Raw genomic sequence first — 12,500 nt, forward strand, 5'->3', positions numbered from 1 at the left:
TCATTTGGTCAAAGTCCCTAGGGAGGAGTTCTTTCTAGTACGACCCCTTTTCCCCCCCCAAAAAATGGCCAAAAACCATTGGAGCAAAGTTTGGCGCCATGCCACGCCCACATCGTATGGCGTAGACAAAATTTCTTCGCACATTATCAACACCTATATGTGTAGTATCTGTCATTTTAACCACGACTCATTTGGTCAAAGTCCCTAGGGAGGAGTTCTTTCTAGTACGACCCCTTTTTTCCCCCCAAAAAATGGCCAAAAACCATTGGAGCAAAGTTTGGCGCCATGCCACGCCCACATCGTATGGCGTAGACAAAATTTCTTCGCACATTATCAACACCTATATGTGTAGTATCTGTCATTTTAACCACGACTCATTTGGTCAAAGTCCCTAGGGAGGAGTTCTTTCTAGTACGACCCCTTTTTCCCCCCCAAAAAATGGCCAAAAACCATTGGAGCAAAGTTTGGCGCCATGCCACGCCCACATCGTATGGCGTAGACAAAATTTCTTCGCACATTATCAACACCTATATGTGTAGTATCTGTCATTTTAACCACGACTCATTTGGTCAAAGTCCCTAGGGAGGAGTTCTTTCTAGTACGACCCCTTTTTTCCCCCCAAAAAATGGCCAAAAACCATTGGAGCAAAGTTTGGCGCCATGCCACGCCCACATCTTATGGCGTAGACAAAATTTCTTCGCACATTATCAACACCTATATGTGTAGTATCTGTCATTTTAACCACGACTCATTTGGTCAAAGTCCCTAGGGAGCAGTTCTTTCTAGTACGACCCCTTTTTTCCCCCCCAAAAAATGGCCAAAAACCATTGGAGCAAAGTTTGGCGCCATGCCACGCCCACATCTTATGGCGTAGACAAAATTTCTTCGCACATTATCAACACCTATATGTGTAGTATCTGTCATTTTAACCACGACTCATTCGGTCAAAGTCCCTAGGAGGAGTTGGATAAAGTACGACCCCTTTTTTCCCCGAAAAATGGCCAAAAACCATTGGAGCAAAGTTTGGCGCCATGCCACGCCCACATCGTATGGCGTAGACAAAATTTCTTCGCACATTATCAACACCTATATGTGTAGTATCTGTTATTTTAACCACGACTCATTTGGTCAAAGTCCCTAGGGAGGAGTTCTTTCTAGTACGACCCCTTTTTTCCCCCCCAAAAAATGGCCAAAAACCATTGGAGCAAAGTTTGGCGCCATGCCACGCCCACATCTTATGGCGTAGACAAAATTTCTTCGCACATTATCAACACCTATATGTGTAGTATCTGTCATTTTAACCACGACTCATTCGGTCAAAGTCCCTAGGAGGAGTTGGATAAAGTACGACCCCTTTTTTCCCCGAAAAATGGCCAAAAACCATTGGAGCAAAGTTTGGCGCCATGCCACGCCCACATCGTATGGCGTAGACAAAATTTCTTCGCACATTATCAACACCTATATGTGTAGTATCTGTCATTTTAACCACGACTCATTTGGTCAAAGTCCCTAGGGAGGAGTTCTTTCTAGTACGACCCCTTTTTTCCCCCCCAAAAAATGGCCAAAAACCATTGGAGCAAAGTTTGGCGCCATGCCACGCCCACATCTTATAGTGTAGGACATTTTGTTTCGCAATTTATCATCACCTACACTACCGTTCAAAAGTTTGGGGTCACATTGAAATGTCGTTATTTTTGAAGGAAAAGCACTGTACTTTTCAATGAAGATAACTTTAAACTAGTCTTAACTTTAAAGAAGTACACTCTATACATTGCTAATGTGGTAAATGACTATTCTAGCTGCAAATGTCTGGTTTTTGGTGCAATATCTACATAGGTGTATAGAGGCCCATTTCCAGCAACTATCACTCCAGTGTTCTAATGGTACAATGTGTTTGCTCATTGGCTCAGAAGGCTAATTGATGATTAGAAAACCCTTGTGCAATCATGTTCACACATCTGAAAACAGTTTAGCTCGTTACAGAAGCTACAAAACTGACCTTCCTTTGAGCAGATTGAGTTTCTGGAGCATCACACTTGTGGGGTCAATTAAACGCTCAAAATGGCCAGAAAAAGAGAACTTTCATCTGAAACTCGACAGTCTATTCTTGTTCTTAGAAATGAAGGCTATTCCACAAAATTGTTTGGGTGACCCCAAACTTTTGAACGGTAGTGTATGTGTGTAGTATCTGTCATTTTAATTGCAACGTATTTGGTCAAAGTCCCAAGGAGGAGTTGGTTAAAGTACGACCCCTTTATTTCGCTGAAAAATGGTCAAAAACCATTGGAGCAAAGTTTGGTGCCATGCCACGCCCACATCTTATGGTATAAACATAATTTGTTCGCAGTTTATCATCAACTATATGTGTAGTATCTGTCATTCTAATTGTGACTCAATTGGTCAAAGTCCCTAGGAGGAGTTTGTTAAAGTATGACCTTTTTTTCCCGCCGAAGAATTGAAGACTTACTGTTATGATCCGCTGCCCGGATCATATTTCTGTTTATGTTTTCTAGTCATTTGTGTTTTTCTGCTAGTCTTGGACTCCTTCTTAGTATCTGTTTAAGCACCTCTGAGTTTGGTTACCATAGTAACTAATTACGTTCACCTGCCGCTGGGGTTCCCGACACGCACCTGTTGGTCATCATGGACATTATTATTTAAAGCCTGCCTTCTCAGTCAGTCGTCCTGGCTTCTTTGTTCTGCATCCCGCGACTGCCACGTAGGTTTGTTCTAGTTTCCTAGCTCCTGCTAGTAGTCACAATCTGTGCTAAGTGTTTTGTTTTGTTAGCCTGTCTGTTTGTTTTCTGTTTTGTACCAGTTTTGTGTTATTTGATAATTAAATCGTGTCGTTACCTGCAAGTCCTGTCCGGTTTTCGTCCTTTGCATCTTGGGAGAACAAAAATCCCGCAGCACCATGCGTCCCGAACGTGACACTTATACCAAGATTGCAAACTTCCTGTTCGTTTTCAGGTATTGGTTCCTGAGACTTTTACGTGCGTCCCGTCATGATAGATGTCTCCTGCGATTTTCGTGTCGATACGTGAAACTGGTAGGAGGGACTAATTTGTTCTCATTTTAAAGGCCTACTGAAAGCCACTACTACCGACCACGCAGTCTGATAGTTTATATATCAATGATGAAATCTTAACATTGCAACACATGCCAATACGGCCGGGTTAACTTATAAAGTGCAATTTTAAATTTCCCGCTAAACTTCCGGTTCGAAACGCCTCTGAGGGTTGACGTATGCGCGTGACGTCAATCATTGAAACGGAAGTATTCGGACACCATTGAAGTCAATACGAAATAGCTCTGTTTTCATCTCATTATTCCACAGTATTCTGGACATCTGTGTTGGTGAATCTGTTGCAATTTGTTCATTGCATTATGGAGAAAGAAGCTGAGCAAGCAAAGAAGAAAGTTGTCGGTGCGAAGTGTCTATTTTGCGAGGGAAGTCAGCAACAACACGTACACAGCCGGCGCTTCTTTGTTTACATTCCCGAAAGATGCAGTCAAGATGGAAGAACTCGGACAACAGAGACTCTTACCAGGAGGACTTTGATTTGGATACACAGTTGCGATAACGTGAGTACACAGCTGCGCTTCCAAAAATTTGATCGCTTGCTATAACTAGCTCGAGCTAGTAGCTAGGAGCTAGGAGCTAGCATTAGGATTAATTTGTGGCATATTAAATATAAGCCTGGTTGTGTTGTGGCTAATAGAGTATATATATGTCTTGTGTTTATTTACTGTTGTAGTCATTCCCAGCTGAATATCAGGTCCCACCCACGCGCTTCCAAACATTTGATTGCTTGCCAGTACGTGCGTGTCATGTACGTAACTTTGATTAAATATATAAGCTTTATGAACCTTGGGTTAGGTGAACGGTTGTTTGGGCTGAGTGAGTGTGTGTGTTATGCAGGTGTTTGAATTGTATTGGCGGGTTATATATACGGGATCCCGTCCATATTACCCGCTCGAGCTATAACTAGCTCAAGCTAGTAGCTAGTAGCTAGGAGCTAGGAGCTAGCATAACAAACACCTAGGTGTTTTTATGCGGGATTAATTTGTGGCATATTATATATAAGCCTGGTTGTGTTGTGGCTAATAGAGTATATATATGTCTTGTGTTTATTTACTGTTGTAGTCATTCCCAGCTGAATATCAGGTCCCACCCGCCTCTCACAGCATCTTCCCTATCTGAATAGCTTCAACTCCCCACTAGTCCTTCACTTGCACTTTACTCATTTAAAAATATTTCATCCTCGCTCAAATTAATGGGGAAATCGTCGCTTTCTCGGTCCGAATCTCTCTCACTTCATGCGGCCATCATTGTAAACAATAGGGAACTTTGCGTATATGTTCAACTGACTACGTCACGCTACTTCCGGTAGGGGCAAGCCTTTTTTTTATCAGATACCAAAAGTTGCGATCTTTATCGTCGTTGTTCTATACTAAATCCTTTCAGCAAAAATATGGCAATATCGCGAAATGATCAAGTATGACACATAGAATAGATCTGCTATCCCCGTTTAAATAAAAAAAATTCATTTCAGTAGGCCTTTAAAGGTGGCGCTAGAGCAGGGGTCACCAACCTTTTTGAAACCAAGAGCTACTTCTTGGGTACTGATTAATGCGAAGGGCTACCAGTTTGATACACACTTAAATAAATTGCCAGAAATAGCCAATTTGCTCAATTTACCTTTAACTCTATGTTGTTATTAATAATGAATGATATTTACACTTAATTGAACGGTTTAAAAGAGGAGAAAACACGAAAAAAATTACAATTAAATTTTGAAACATAATTTATCTTCAATTTCGACTCTTTCAAATTCAAAATTCAACCGAAAAAAAGAAGAGAAAAACTAGCTAATTTGAATCTTTTTGAAAAAATTAAAAAAATAATTTATGGAAAATCATTAGTAATTTTTCCTGATTAAGATTAATTTTAGAATTTTGATGACATGTTTTAAATAAGTTAAAATCCAATCTGCACTTTGTTAGAATATATAACAAATTGGACCAAGCTATATTTCTAACAAAGACAAATCATTATTTCTTCTAGATTTTCCAAAACAAAAATTTTAGAAGAAATTCAAAACACTTTGAAACAAGATTTAAATTTGATTCTACAGATTTTCTAGATTTGCCAGAATTATGTTTTTGAATTTTAATCATAATAAGTTTGAAGAAATATTTCACAAATATTCTACGTCGCAAAAACAGAAGCTAAAATTAAGAATTAAATTAAAATGTATTTATTATTCTTTACAATAAAAAAAATAAATTTACTTGAACATCGATTTAAATTGTCAGGAAAGAAGAGGAAGGAATTTAGAAGGTAAAAAAGTATATGTGTTTAAAAATCCTAAAATCATTTTTAAGGTTGTATTTTTTCTCTAAAATTGTCTTTCTGAAAGTTATAAAGCAAAGTAAAAAAATTAATGAATTTATTTAAACAAGTGAAGACCAAGTCTATAAAATATTTTCTTGGATTTTCAAATTCTATTTGAGTTTTGTCTCTCTTAGAATTAAAAATGTCGGGCAAAGCGAGACCAGCTTGCTAGTAAATAAATACAATTTAAAAAATAGAGGCAGCCCACTGGTAAGTGCTGCTATTTGAGCTATTTTTAGAACAGGCCAGCGGGCTACTCATCTGGTCCTTACGGGCTACCTGGTGCCCGCGGGCACCGCGTTGGTGACCCCTGCGCTAGAGAAACAATTTTGAAATGTCATATTCAGGACCACAAATATATTAATTTGTTCGCCATACCGGACGCACCTACAAAATATGGGGACTTTTCATTAGGGATGTCCGATAATATCGGCCTGCCGATATATCGGCCGATAAATGCGTTAAAATGTAATATCGGAAATTATCGGTATCGTTTTTTTTATTATCTGTATCGTGTTTTTTTTTTTTTTTATTAAATCAACATAAAAAACACAAGATACACTTACAATGAGTGCACCAACCCAAAAAACCTCCCTCCCCCCATTTCTTTCTGTTATCAATATTCTGGTTCCTACATTATATATCAATATATATCAATACAGTCTGCAAGGGATACAGTCCGTAAGCACACATGATTGTGCGTGCTGCTGGTCCACTAATACTAGTACTAACCTTTAACAGTTCATTTTACTCATTTTCATTAATTACTAGTTTCTATGTAACTGTTTTTATATTGTTTTACTTTCTTTTTTATTCAAGAAAATGTTTTTAATTTAGTTATCTTATTTTATTATTTTTTTTAAAAAGTACCTTATCTTCACCATACCTGGTTGTCCAAATTAGGCATAATAATGTGTTAATTCCACGACTGCATATATCGGTATCGGTTGATATCGGTATCGGTAATTAAAGAGTTGGACAATATCGGAATATCGGATATCGGCAAAAAGACATTATCGGACATCCCTACTTTTCATGCATGTTAAGGGCCTCAAAAAGGCATATAGAAGAAAAAACGCAGCAATTTCAATCGGGCCCTATTACGGGGCCCTGCTCAGGCCCTCATAAAACAACTTAAAGCCTTCTCCAGCTGTTTACTGACGTATTATATTCATGTTTAGCTCAATTTTACTGCATTTAATTATTGGCTCCAAAATAAAAACCAAATCTCTGATATATAACTGACGTGTGTGACCAATTCCTGTATCTGAAGTACCCTTGACCAGGGACTAATAGGCGAACACAGGTACTAAAGCAGAGGCCTGGGTTGCCACGGTTACCCTCACATCTCAGCAGGGGATCTTATCCAAGCCATGCTCACCTCGGCCAGTCTGGACTGCTTGTGGCTGACTTCATGCTTGCTGATGGGCGCTAGCTGTTGCAGCGCGGGGCGATTTTGGGTCAGCGCCCGGGTCAGCCGCGCAAACTTGGTCCAACCTGCAAGAGGAACGGAGACATGAGCAAACATTGCCGTGCAATCAGCGGGCTTGAGGGCAACGCGGACCACGCTGGCACTCCATGCGGTTGTTTTGGGCCACGGCTAAAATACGACGTCGTGAAAAAGGTCAAATCTATGTTGCTGTCCAAATTCTATGACAAGGTCGTTTGGATCCAATTAGGGAGGTGGAATACAAATGACACACCCTTCTAAAATTGCACAATGGTTCATTCCTTCTTGTGATGAAAGGTTGTATGGATATTAAATGACAGGTTCAAACATCGATGACATCTATTAAACAAGACTAGAGGCAAAGAATCAAACAGAGGTAGAATTCAATTTTGCTCAATTTGAGGAGAAACGTGTCGACCTGTAACCTCTTACGGTGTCACCCACGTTTTGGCGAAAGATTGTATGCCTCCTCCTTTATTTGGACTTTCTCTGGCCACATGTCAATAGCTGCTTCCAAAGGGACGGAGTTCACAGAAAAGGTCGTAAAACAGTTCAAAGAAGAAGTCGTAAAAGAGTTCAAAAAGAGGTTCGTAAAACAGTTCAAAAAGAGGTCGTCTGGAAATTGGGCAGATCCTGCCTTCTCTCCACTTTGTAGTTCTTGGGTTAAAACAATATCTTTCTGTTGATTAAAATACATGAAAGAAACAAACACCTTCATGTTACCTCCCCCCCTACACAGTGGAGTTTTACCAAGCCTTACTCTTGGTAGGTTCAAAGACACATTTTGGTCTTTTCGCCGGCAACTCATTTCAACACAAAGTTTTTGTGATAACTTAGAATTTAACTTACAGTTTTTCTAACATTGAATCTCACAAATCTTACAGACATGAATTCAGACAAAAAGCGTACTAAGGTTTTAACATGTGTTCTAAAAGGCTAGTTTGAACTTAATTAAGTCAAAAATGTGTTTTTAAGTGTGTATGTAAAGTGGTGATGTTAGGTTTGGGGTGGGGATCTAATAATAATAATAACAACAATAATAATAATAATAATAATAATGTAGTATTTTGCAGACTATAAGCGGCTACTATTTCCCCCAAACTTTAACCCCTGCGGCTTATACAACGGTGTGGCTAATCTATTGTTTTATTAGAGATGTCCAATAATATCGGACTGTCGATATTATCGGCCGATAAATGCTTTAAAATGTAATATTGGAAATTAACGGTATGGGTTTCAAAATTTTCGGTATCAGTTACAAAAAGTAAAATTTATGACTTTTAAAAAAACGCCGCTGTGTACACGGAACGTAGGGAGAAGTACAGAGCGCCAATAAACCTTAAAGGCACTGCCTTTGCGTGATATCTACGGCTTTTCACACACACAAGTGAATGCAAGGCATACTTGGTCAACAGCCATACAGGTCACACTGAGGGTAGCCGTATAAACAACTTTAACACTGTTACAAATATGCGCCACACTGTGAACCCACACCAAACAAGAATGACAAACACATTCCGGGAGAACATCCGCACCGTGACACAACATAAACACAACAGAACAAATACCCAGAACCCCTTGCAGCACTAACTCTTCCAGGACGCTACAATATACACTCCCTGCTACCCCCTATCCCCACCCACCTCAACCCCCCCAACCCCACCCACCTCAACCTCCTCATGGTCTCTCAGGGAGAGCATGTCCCAAATTCCAAGCTGCTGTTTTGAGGGATGTTGAAATGATGAAGAAAACCTTGTTACATTGTTTAATGCATCCAGCGGGGCATCACAACAAAATTAGGCATAATAATGTGTTAAATCCACAACTGTATATATCTGTATCGGTAGTTAAGAGTTGGACAATATCGGAATATCGGATATCGGCAAAAAAGCCATTATCGGATACCTCTAGTTTTTTTTCTTCGCTAACAGCTGAATTGTGGAATGAATAGCGCAAATAAATCAATCAACGTACTAAAATGACCCACTTTAAGATAATATTCAAGTGTTTACAAAGTGCAAGGAAGAACAATCCTAAAAAATAGCTAAAAAAGGACAACATCTTATTTATTCACCTCATAAAGGACAGATAAAAACATCAACGACTTCTGTTTTGTTTGATCAGCCGTTTTACTGCCGTGTTACACACATGGTTTGGAAACAATTAAAGTGTGCACATAAATGTTTACAAAATATTTCTATGTGAATATATCCCTTTTCACAACGTACCGGTATATATCTGCGGCTAATATGGGAAAAAATATTTTTTCCTCTAAAATACCCATCCATCCATCCATTTTCTACCGCTTATTCCCTTCGGGGTCGCGGGGGGTGCTGGAGCCTATCTCAGCTGCATCCGGGCGGAAGGCGGGGTACACCCTGGACAAGTCGCCACCTCATCACAGGGCCAACACAGATAGACAGACAACATTCACACTCACATTCGCACACTAGGGACCATTTAGTGTTGCCAATCAACCTATCCCCAGGTGCATGTCTTTGGAGGTGGGAGGAAGCCGGAGTACCCGGAGGGAACCCACGCAGTCACGGGGAGAACATGCAAACTCCACACAGAAAGATCCCGAGCGCAGGATCGAACCCAGGACCTTCGTATTGTGAGACACATGCACTAACCCCTCTCCCACCATGCTGCCCCCTCGAAAATATAGTACGGAAAATATGGAAAAATAAATACCTAAACCGGGTGTTGTTGACTTGTGCTGAACAGACTGCACAGAATTGGCCTATCTCAGCAGGCTGTAAAGTGCTTTGCTAATTACCTGTGTGATAGAACCCAATGCCACCAGTTTGCTGGGCCCTCCTCGTCTTTCCTCCCTGTATTAAAGGTTGTACCTCAGGGTTCCATATTAGGCCCCTTGTTGTTTTCCATCCATGTAAATAATGTCTGTGATAATCAGAGGTGGGTAGAGTAGCCAGAAATTGTACTCAAGTAAGAGTACTGTTACTTTAGAGATTTATCACTCAAGTAAAAGTAAGGAGTAGTCACCCCTAAATATTTACTTGAGTAAAAGTAAAAAGTATGATGTGAAAAAACTGAAGAGTAACCTGTTCGTTTAATGATGACGGCAACAAATAATGCACAAAAACATAAAAATAGCAATGAGCAAATTCAGAGCCAGGAATATCTCAACTAAAACAATAATATATATTAAATAATAATACATTAACATTAAAAAAAGTGAAGGCAAATTGAGCCACAATAACTTAACAGCACCATAGGTTCAGTAGGCAGAGATTACAAAGGAAAATAACAAGTTAGCCTTTATGCAAACCATAAACTGAACACACTGTGCACTTCTGATTGGTGTTTCTATGCATGCGTGTGTGTGTGTGTGTGCGACTGTGCGTGCGTGTGTGTGTCTACGAGGCTGCAGTGCGTTAATAAATGTCCCCACACGATGTACATTTGACAGTGATTCATAGCAGGGAAGCTAACATCAGCCTACGGTGACAGCCAAAATATCTACTAACGTTACTTACCGTGATGTGCTTCCTCAAATTTGACGTTGAGTTCATGTAAGCTTAAGCTTGCTAATCATGTGACCGCCTGGCTCTGTTTGATTGGTGAACCGGAGTCAAACGTCACCAGTGGCTGCATTTGATTGGTGAAACGCAGCCATGCGATAGATCCTACTTTGAAGGTCTGTCTGACAAACCAAAACAAACAAAGCGTGCATCAACAGATCGATAAAAATCAGTAGCGAGTAGCGAGCTGAATGTAGATAAATGGAGCGGAGTAAAAGTAGCGTTTCTTCTTTATAAATATACTCAAGTAAAAGTAAAAGTATGTTGCATTAAAACTACTCTTAAAAGTACAATTTATCCTAAAAGTTACTCAAGTAGATGTAACGGAGTAAACGTTGCGCGTTACTACCCACCTCTGGTGATAATGTGTAGGATGCTGCGTTCAATTTGTATGTCACGTATTGTTCATCCCCCGCTGTAGCGCAAACCTTTGAGCTCCTGCAGTCAGCTTTTGATGTTGTTCAGTCCCAGCTGACTCAGTTTAGATTAGTGCTCAATGCAGAGGATTCTAAGGTGATGTTATTTTCAAATGGCAAACGACTGGGATTGAACATTCCAAAAATATAAACCAGTGTTTCCCACACATTCATTTATTTGTGGCGGCCCGCCACGAAAGAATTACGTCCGCCACAAATTTTAAAAAAAATAAATAATTTTTTTTATTTTTGTCCTGTCCAGCTTCTCAGGCAAATCATATAGTTGATGTAGATGCCCATATAGGCTGTTCAGATTTACTTTACAAAAGAGAAGTGTAGGATACTTCTCTTGTTGCCTTATTTGTATTTGACCACTACTGTTTTCTGTTTATTTGTTACTGACTGTGGCAGGACACCTCTGCCTCTGTTTCACTTTATGTTGCTGGTAAATAATATGGTTGTAGTAGTAGGCTAAAGTTAAATTATTTAGTATGCACTAATTAAAGGGGCAGAGCTTTAAGAGACATTTTAGCTTTTATATTTTATAAGATATATTTTTTTGTAAGAACTTATTGTTCAAATCTGTATATAAATATGTACATAAAGTGTTGTAATTATATTGTAAAATGGATGGATGGATGGACGTTTAAAACAAAACTGTTATTATTAATTAGTAAGTATACATTTTTTTAGCCTTTGTAGAGAAAATCATATCATTGTAGTAAATTATGCAAATTATTCGATGATGTCATGATGACCACGCCCATAGCCACGCCCCCACTGCCACAGGTATCTTGGCAGTTTATGGGAAACACTGTAAACATGTCATAAGGTTGAACTTGGAATGGTCACGACATAAAAGTACTTGTGGTTTTGTTATTGATGAGAACGTGTCCTTTAAATCACACAAAAAAATGACAATTAAATTGTGTTCTTTCTTGAGAAACCAGTCCTGTTTTCCCTTACAAGTTAGGAAACGCTTGATTCTGACCATTTTCTGATTCACTTTGCTAGATTATGGAGACTTGCTTTTTATGAAAGCACCAGACACTTATTTGAAAAACCTGGATACTGAATATCACGTTGCCTTACGTTTTATTACTGCTTGTGGCCACCTTCTCCACCATTGCACTTTGTATGCAAACTGTTCATCTCTGTCAGTCCGCAAATGTTCTCGATGGATGGTTTTAAAATATAAATCATTTCTTGGTTTGGTTCTCCCTTATTTATGCGCTCATGGAGACTCCAGTCGCTACAGTTTTCGGTCACAGGACAGCCTTGGTGTGTTGGTCCCTAGAGCCTACACAAGTCTCAGTAAAAAAAAGTCTTCAGATTTGCTGCTCCATGGTCATGGAATGAAATACTAATGAATCTGAGGCTGCCTGAACTGATCCCATTGGGGGAATTTCAGGCCATTTTAAAGGATCGAGAAACTGTTTCTATTAGGCACTGCAAACTTCTTTATTGAAACATTTCATTTTTTACCTATTGCGTGTTTTTATGTTTATTTTTTAAGTAATTTGTGCTTTTCACTATAGTGTGTGACTGCTGTGTATGTATGTTTTTGCTGCCCTCTCGGCCAGGTCGCTCTTGCAAAAGAGATTTTAATCGACTACGTGATAATGTCCCTTCCTCTCTTGTGCTCCCCCTTACAGTTCTTCCCGCTCCTACTGTGTTCTGTATTGCACATA

At 39.5% G+C, this 12,500-nt stretch overlaps 1 protein-coding gene across 1 annotated transcript in view; it reads right to left on the minus strand.

The window, feature by feature from the left end:
• The window catches only part of LOC133641059 (potassium voltage-gated channel subfamily H member 5-like), a 167,084-nt gene that overhangs the window by 122,830 nt on the left and 31,754 nt on the right, over positions 1–12,500 (minus strand). The window contains exon 5 of the mRNA XM_062034883.1: positions 6,780–6,895. Within this exon, the coding sequence (XP_061890867.1) occupies positions 6,780–6,895 (116 nt within the window). The remainder of the gene's footprint in view (positions 1–6,779; positions 6,896–12,500) is intronic.

Source organism: Entelurus aequoreus, linkage group LG23 (genome assembly GCF_033978785.1).
Source record: "Entelurus aequoreus isolate RoL-2023_Sb linkage group LG23, RoL_Eaeq_v1.1, whole genome shotgun sequence".
Classification (NCBI taxonomy): Eukaryota; Metazoa; Chordata; class Actinopteri; order Syngnathiformes; family Syngnathidae; genus Entelurus; species Entelurus aequoreus.